Source organism: Gossypium hirsutum, chromosome D05 (genome assembly GCF_007990345.1).
Source record: "Gossypium hirsutum isolate 1008001.06 chromosome D05, Gossypium_hirsutum_v2.1, whole genome shotgun sequence".
Classification (NCBI taxonomy): Eukaryota; Viridiplantae; Streptophyta; class Magnoliopsida; order Malvales; family Malvaceae; genus Gossypium; species Gossypium hirsutum.
The window spans coordinates 17816284-17825500 of NC_053441.1; the positions used below are offsets into that span (position 1 = coordinate 17816284).

The 9217-nt window shown below is 31.5% G+C and overlaps 1 protein-coding gene across 1 annotated transcript; it reads right to left on the reverse strand.

The window, feature by feature from the left end:
• Window positions 1-4039: 4039 nt before the first annotated feature.
• Window positions 4040-5897, reverse strand: LOC107942683 (cytochrome P450 CYP82D47-like). The gene is given in 2 exon segments (NM_001327466.1): window positions 4040-4863; window positions 4953-5897. Coding segments are annotated over 2 exon segments (1569 nt in total). The 3' UTR covers window positions 4040-4239.
• Between the last annotated feature and the right edge of the window lie 3320 nt (window positions 5898-9217).

Genomic DNA, 9217 nt, shown 5'->3' on the forward strand with positions numbered 1-9217 from the left:
AAAAAATTTAATTGAACTCTTATACTAAATTCGCATTCAATTCAACTTCTGCAGTTAATAAAAAAAATTTAATTAAACCCTTCCGTTAATAATTTCCATCTTTAATCGTGTTACTATTAAAATCAATTGATAAATCAATCAAATGGCGAGACGTGAAAGCTTCTGATTTAATCATATAATTTTCTCATTAAAAATCATAAAAATTTATATAAACCTATAAAACCTATAAAATTATAAAAACTTATAATAAATTATACAAATAGTAAAAAATAAAACATATTATAAATATTTATCAATTATAAATATTATAAAAAATCTAAAAATCTAATAATTATCAATAATTATAAAACTTATTAAAAATTCGAAACAAGTTCTAAGAAATCATGAAAAATTGTAATTTTTAAAAAAATTATATGTTACCAATATATAAAAGTTTATTTATTTGTTCCTCGTTTTATAAATTAAACCCCTGAAATTAAAATCAACACGCGACATTAAATCAACTTTTGGATAATGAGAATAGTCATTAGAATATTTTATGTTGACATATATTAATATTTACAACCGTTGGATAATAATTTTGGTTTTATAATATCTAACTATACCAAAAAAACTTTATATCATACGATAAACATTTTTCAAACTTTTGGAGTTCCAAACTATTGTATTGTACTTTAAAAACTAAAGATAAAAAATTAAAAATTAAAAACAATAAGTTATCAATAAAAAGGAAAGAGCCTCATAATTATCATTATTTTATTTGTGGAAGATCGATAATATTTCATTCAACACGAAAATGATTTTAACGATCTGACTATTATTCTTATTATTCGATAGTTGATCTGATACGATGTGTTTGTTATGATTTTAGGGTTTAACTACCTCTTTATAATTTCTAATGTTTTCTAATTTTTAATAATTTTATAAGTTTTTATAAAATTTAATAGAAATTTTTATAAGTTTATTATTTTTATAAATTTTTTAAGATTAAATAAAAAACTGTCAGGTATTGTTCAAAAAATATTAAGAGAAGTACTTGATTAAAAATTTTTATTAATTGGGTTTAATTTCGTCGAAAGTAGGTAGACTTGTTGGCTGCTTGTCGTCACTCGTCGCCCAGGGTGGCTTGAATATCATTTTGTCGCCATTGAAGATTCAGCGTCCACTGTTCTCAAGTAACGTAGACTTTGTTTTTTCTTCTTCTTTTTTTGAAGTATATAATATGATATTAATATATAAGGACACCAAATTTGAAGAAAGTTTACTTCAAGTTAATAAAAATGTATCCTGGGAAATATTTTAACCCATCAAATTACTCATATTCTTCATTGACATGTTTAATATAATACAGAACATCAAAATTGAAGAAAGTTTAATTTAATCCAACTTCAAGTTTATTAAAATGTATCTTACCATTTTTCTTTAACCCATCAATGTTATGTTAATATAAATAATATTTGTTACATTTTCAATAGAGGTTTTAGATACGGTAAGTAAGTAGGGTCAGTATTTTATAAAAATATAATAAAATGTTTTTATAAAATAAAAAATACATGATCCACCAAAATTGAAGAAAGTATAATTTTGTAAGATCCACTTCAAGTTTATTAAAATTCATCTTGGAAATTTTTTTAACCGATAAATTATTTTATCAAATGATTCTGATTAAATGAAGTTATTTGGAGAGGGATGATTGTTTAGTATATATATAAAGCTTGGAAAGGCCTGCTTCACCACTGCCGTCTGAAAATATTGAAAGAGCCACCAAGACGGTGAATGACAAAGACAATAATGAGCTGGATCCTAGGGATCAGGTGATGGAGGACTCTCATGGTTGGAGGAGACTGTTTTACTTGATCACGATGAGTTTGAGCTGTTGGATGATGATAATAATGCAGCCTTCGCCAATACCCTAAAATATATATTTTTTCCAACGGTTTATAATAGTTGAATTTTTAGTGGTATAAAAAATATGATTTTAGAATTGTATTTCTATAAATCAGATTAGTAAATAATAAATATTAAAATTTAAGAGAATGTATAAAAATATATTTAAGATTAGCTTAACAATTTTGTTAATTATATAGTTAATTAAGGTTTAGAGACTAAATTGTAAAATTTCAATCGTTATAAATTTTTAATTGATTGAAGATTTAAATGACAATTAATCAATGACCAAATTGATAAATAAATCATTTTGTAATATAAGATAGTAGATGATGTTGTTGTTTTCCAACTGTAATTAAAGTAAACCAATTAAGGATTAGGTTAACTAATGTTTAATTAAGGTATAAAAGTTAAATTTAGTGGAGGAGAATTTGTCATCTTCCTCATTTGCTCTTCTTGTCGTCCATGGAAGAAAAACCTAATGAAAAATACTAAAGACATTCTGCCATTGATTTTAAGGTAAATTCCAGTCATTTTATTAAAATTTTTATGAATTTAGAGTTATAGGAGCTTGATTTGGCTAGTCTATGTACCAATTTATAAAACTGTTAAAGTTTTAGAAAGTTGCATTTTGTTGATTTCTTGACGAATTAGGCTTGAAATTGATAGATTTTAAGCTTAAAAAATAAAAAGAACTAGATTGTAAAGTTAATTTAGCTTATTTGTTAATTTTGTTATATTAGGAACCAAATTAAATAGATATAAAATTTATCATGAAATTATGTTAGAAATAGAAAGTAAAAGGTTCAAAATAAAAATATATGAAATTGGATTTTAATTCGAAGCTAAGAATTGGAAGTTATGGCTATCCCGAGTATAGGTTCATGCATATCATAGAATAGTATGGAGATACTTGGTATTGATTAATGATATAAATGATTGTTTAAATCAAGAATCGGATTGAAGAGAAGTTGATCAGGGAAAAACTAAAATTGCGAATTAGCCCCTAAAGTATCCACTTTGCATATTTTGAACAAATAAGTTCAAACGAAACTTATCACTGTATTTTATTTTATGTATATATTAATTATGTTTGAATTTATCCATATGCTAGAATTTAGTTAATTTGGCACATATGACTTAAAATGGACTAAATTGAAAAGTCATGTGAATATTAATTATTATGAAATAGTACAGGGTGCAAATATGAATGTTGATTTATTACAGGACTCATAAATGAAATATGTTATCATGTATATATTGGATTCGGTGACTTAAGTGTAGTATATTCGTTTATACAATTGTAATTTTTTCAAATAAATTGGTTAATAAATTATTCGTGAATTACAATAATACCATTTGTATATTGTCCTCACGTGATTTTTGCACATTAAACAAATATTAGCTCAATGGTTATCTAATGTTTAAATAATACTAAACGGTAATACAGATAGACAACTAATATTAGTAGACAACTTATAAAATAACAGGTTATTTTCGATTAGACTAAAGACAATGTTAGATTCGCCTACTAATATAAATTGTCTTTCTGTATTATGATCCGACCACATAATACCACTTAGTATTAGTTTAAACATTAGATAACCAGTAAACCAATAATTGTTTCTATTTTGCTTTGCATGCAAAAACCACATAATTAGAACATTGTACAAAGTATATTAATGTAATCCATAAATTATTTTATTAACCAATCTATTTGAAAAAAAATACAAATTTACAAACCAATATACTACACTTAAAATATCAGATCTAACAAAGATAAATAATTATTATAGATATATGATGGTTGAATTAATTAATATTTATGTGTTTAATTAAAAGCATGATAAAATTTGTGTTATGTAAAATAGCATTATTTGAATAGCGAATATTTATGCTATGCCTTTGAACTTATTTACTTTTCCTTGATAAATTTTTTGTAATATTGAAACCTTGAACCAAAATTTCATAAATTCACATATCTCAAAATGCTGACTCCCAACTCTTTAACATAGTCGTGCAGGGTGATGCTAGCATATTAGACACGACCAGTAGAAACGCATAGCAGAAAAAAAAAATATTGAACTTAAATTTGAGAGCAAAGAATTTTCATGTTTACCATATAAACAATATTAAATCTAGATGTTTTATCTAACAAATATTTGTTTATTTATTAATTTTACCATTATTGATTCCAAAAAGAGAAAAAAGAAGAGGGAGGAGTGAGGAGTGAGGAGTGAGGAGTGTAATAGATACAGACATACTCAAATTAAATAATAATACAACAATAAAATCAAAATGCTTAAGCATTATTGTTCTTCACACCTGATTATTGCTATCTTCATCTAAATTTTAATTATAAAGCTCAGGAGCAAGGCGAGGTGAGACCAAGGCTTCAAGCGGTGTAGATTTAATGTTAGTCAATCCAGCAGTGCCGGTCAAGTCAATCAAACCATTGGATGGTGTTGAGAAATCGAAGGCGTGCAAAAAATTAGACATGGTCAAGAACAACATATGGAGTGCAAACGAGGTTCCAGGACAACTCCTCCTACCGCTGCCAAAGGGCATTAGTTCAAAATGTTGACCCCTAACATCCACATCTTTGTGGGTAGTGAGAAACCTCTCGGGCTTAAACTCCGATGGTTCTGGCCATTTTTTAGGATCCCTTTGAATCTTGTGAAGGTTTATGATCAACCGAGTGCCTTTGGGGATGTCGTAGCCTCCAATGGAGCAAGTTTCACTGAGCTCACGAGGTGCTGACAGAGGTGCAGGTGGATACAATCTTAATGTCTCTTTAACTATGGCTTGAATGTACACCAATTTGCCGATGTCTGTTTCATTCACAAACCTATCCTTGCCTATATGGGTGTCTAGTTCTTCTTGAGCCTTTTTGAGTATATGAGGTTTGTTCAACATTAGGGAAAGACCCCATATTAAGGTAACCGTTGTGGTGTCACTGCCTGCTAAAATCATATTCTGCAATACGTAATTTTGATAATTTTAGAACTTAAGAATTGAATAGTGGAGAGATTAGATTTGAAAAAAGAAAAAGTGAAAGGTTATACCAAGGAAGTGGCTTTGTTGATGGTGTCAGCATCATATCCGGCAAGACTTGCACCTTTAAGAACGGAGTTCATCACATCCATGAAATCCTTCTCCTTTTTATTTTCATCCCAGCGTCCACCCTTCCTATGGTCATCTAGCCATCCCCCGGAAATTTCATCCAACTCTTTAGCAGTTATCTTCATCCGCTTCTCATAACCACCAATATCCAACCATCGAAGGAAAGGGACTGCATCTCCCAACACAAACATCCCTGTCAAGTGAAAGAAATCCCGTAAAGCCTTTCGATACCTCAACACCTCTTTCTGGTCTTCCTCTGCAACAACACTGTACCTCTTACCAGCCACCGTCCTCATAATAACGTTCAAAGTCAAGTCCGAAAAGTGTTTTTTCATCTCAACCAACACCTTACCCGAGCCATCCTTTTTCTGGGCCCAAGTTTTATATAATAGTTTCATTGAGCCTTCTATTTCCGAGACAAAAACCTTCTTGAGCTGATCGATCCTGTGATTAGATAGCACCTCCAACATTGTTATTTTGCGCATTTCACGCCAGTATTGTCCGTAAGGAGAGAACCCAAACATGGCATAGTTGTAACCCAAGTGTTCAGCGGCCGCAAATTCGGAACGGGAGGAAACATGCATATCATTGACGGTGAAGATTTCCTTGGCTACCTCACTCGAATTCACCACCAAGGCTGGATGAACACCGATCCGGATCATGTAGGCAGGTCCATATTTCTCTTCCAAGTCTCCCAACGCTTCATGAGGGGCCTTGGGTCCGCCTAACAGCGGAAGGTGACCGATTATTGGCCATGCACCGGCAGCTACAGGTGGAGCTTTGCCGCCACTTCCTGAGCTAGGCTTTTTGAGCTTGGTGTACAGAAAGAGTAGCGTGATGCATAAGACTACTGCATAACCAAAAGTGGAGAGATAAAGAGGATCCATCTCTGCTTATTTTGATGGGAAAGTGCAGAGATCTTCTGAAGAAGTTGTTGATGGGAATGAATTGCTTTTCACACATATAAATATAGCTGGGAGGTGTGTAGTCGGGGGGAAATTGAAGATTCTGTTATTATATTTTATTAATTAAATAATGCTTCCGTCTTCCACTGTAATAAAAAAATACAACAAATTTATTTGTGGAAACTGTAAGGATAGGGATTTTTACTAAAATTTTATAAAAAAATAAAAAAATACCTAAATATTATAAACTTTTTTTATTTACCAAAATAATACAAAAAAAAAACAGAACAGTAGAAAATCAGATGCCACAGGCTGCACCAAAGGTGCCTGTGGCAGAGGCGGCACCAAATGTGCCTTTCCCAGAGGCGGCACCACTCGTGTTATAAACCCAAGATCCGTCCAGCTGAAGGAGAAAAATAAGAAGAAGAAGAAGAGAAAGAGGAGGTGCTGCCAGAAAAAGAGAGAAAAAGAGAGAAAGAGAAGAGAAAAAAAAAGTATTTTTTTAAAAATAATTGATTATCTTGTTGTTATGTTTTTTTGTATAATTTTTATTATTTTTTGTTGTTACTTTAGTTATTATTGTTAGTTATTAAGATTAATAAAAACTCAAATTGATAGTTTTAGTTAGTATTATTATGTTTTTAGGGTTTAGATGTTACTTAGATTTTTTTGAGATTTTGTTTATTTTTTGACAAATTGAATATTGAAGATGGATGATAAGTTTTTTGTATGCGTTTATTTCGATGGAGTCATCTTGACAACAAGTGTTGGATGTATATTTGAATGTCGGCAATAAATAGCAATGAGATTTAATAGAAATATCTCGTTGGATGAAATGAAGGCAATGATTAATGCAAAAATTCTTAGACGTTGTGGTAGAAGGATATCAAAAATTTTCTACAAGTTTCCAGTTTCGATAAATCCGGTCAAATTCAGTGAAATGGAACTTGTAGAAGACGAAGACGTGAAGACAATGACCGCTCTTTACTGTAGGAATGGGAGTGACAAGAATCACCAATTCACTTATTTGCTGAATTAGTCGGTATGGAGCAAAATGAAGATGTCAATGCATCTGGTGAAGAACACGGAGCTCAAGAACCGTGGATGGTGGCTCCAATATCATACGTTGATAGTGAATCGACTATGGGTAGGATCGGTATCGATCTGAATATTACACCCGATATTGATGTGGTTGGTGGTGAAGAAGAAGGTGGTAGCGATAATTGGGATGAAGAGGTCGATAGTGACGGTGATCCCGATGTGGACGACGTACCTGATGATATTGACGATGAAGATGTCAACAACGATGGAAACATTAACGCTTCTTCGGTTGAGGACCAGATGCGATGTATTTTGATGCACAATAATCCTGGGCCACACATGTCGCTCATAGACCCCGTCGCAGCGTATGTAGCTGAGTTCCCGGAGCACCCTGAAATAGTTCATCCTCACCGACTGATCGTAAATTCTGATCATGAGGAGTTATTCATAGGCCAGAGATTCGAAAGTAAAGAATAGTGCGTATTTGCTATTAAATGATATAACATGAACATATCAGTGGATTATAAAGTCGCAGTGTCTACTCAAACAATATATATTGGGGAGTGTTGGGAGGCAGCGGAAGGCTGCAATTGGCGGGTACGAGCTACATTCATTAAAAGTTAGCAAATGTGGGAGATACGAAAATTTGTTGGTCCTCATACATGCACATCAACATGTAAGACAAAAGATCATGGAAAACTTGATTCGAAAACTATCTGTACGCGTATCATGTCAATGGTGAAGGACATGCCGACCATTAAAGTTTCGGTACTGATTTCCGAAATGCAAGAACGATTCCAGTATCGAGTATCATATCGAAAGGCATGGATAGCTAAACAGATGGCAGTGGAGCAATTGTATGGGGATTACGATTCATCGTATAACGAGCTACAAGGATGGATAGCTGCTATGCAGGAGTACATACCAGGGACTGTGATTGAGTTACAGACAAGGCCTTATTACGGCCTGGACGACCAGTTACAGCCTGCAAAAAGGATTTTCCATCGGATGTTCTGGACGTTTGATCCATTGTGTGCGGGCATTTCCCTATTGCAAGCCATTTGTGCAGGTGGACGGGACCTGGCTATATGAAAAATATACACATATCCTACTTCTTGCGGTTGCTCAAGACGGCAATAGAAACGTGCTCCCGATAGCATTTGTCATCGTAGATAAAAAGAACTTAGAGTCTTGGGAATTCTTCCTCACTAACCTGCGGAGGTATGTTATTAGCAACGATAACATTTGCATCATCTCCGATAGAGGGAAAGGTTTAATTGTAGCAATTAGGCGTTCCGGTGTGCCATGGAGATCCGTTTACTGCATCCGTCACATTGCAGCTAACTTCCATAAAGATTATAAGAATGCAGACTGGAAGAGACAAGTCGTGGCAATAGGTAAATGATAACCTTATATTTTCAATCATGAATCCGGAGCTTTCTTTAAACCATTCACTTGGCCACTTATTACTCGGTACGAGTCCTGATAGTGTTAAATTACTGAAAAAAAAAGTATTAGGATAACATGATTTATTTCTATATATTACGTATATCCTTTTTAAATAGAACTCATGATTAACAAATAATAAATCATACCGCATTATTAGCCGCATCAGATATGTGTGTATCGGGATTAATCAATGAAGCCATTTCGATGCCTGCAATTTCAAAAAAAAATTAGTAAAAAACCCTTATTTCGGCCATTTATTCGTACTATTTTCCCGAATTTTATTACTTTCAATAAAAATATCATATTTTCTAATTTTATTATTTTACATTATTTCAGTACATTATGTTTGAAATTTATTAATTTAGTGTGTTTTTAAATAAATTTGAAAAAAAAAACCCTTATTCCTGCCCTTTGCTCGTATTATTTTCCCGAATTTTATTACTTTCAATAAAAATATATTATTTTTGTATTTTATTATTTTATATTATTTCAGTAAATTTTGTTTGAAATATTTGTATTAATTATTTCTGAATTTTTAAAAAATTTAGTAAAAAACTCTTACTTCGGCCCTTTGTTCGTATTTTTTTCTCCACATTTTATTACTTTAAAAAATATTATATTTTCTAATTTTATTATTTTACATTATTTCGGTATATTATGTTTGAAATTTATTAATTTAGTGTGTTTTTAAATAAATTTAAAAAAAAAACTCTTATTCCTGCCCTTTGCTCGTATTATTTTTCCGAATTTTATTACTTTCAATAAAAATATATTATTTTCGTATTTTATTATTTTATATTATTTCAGTACAT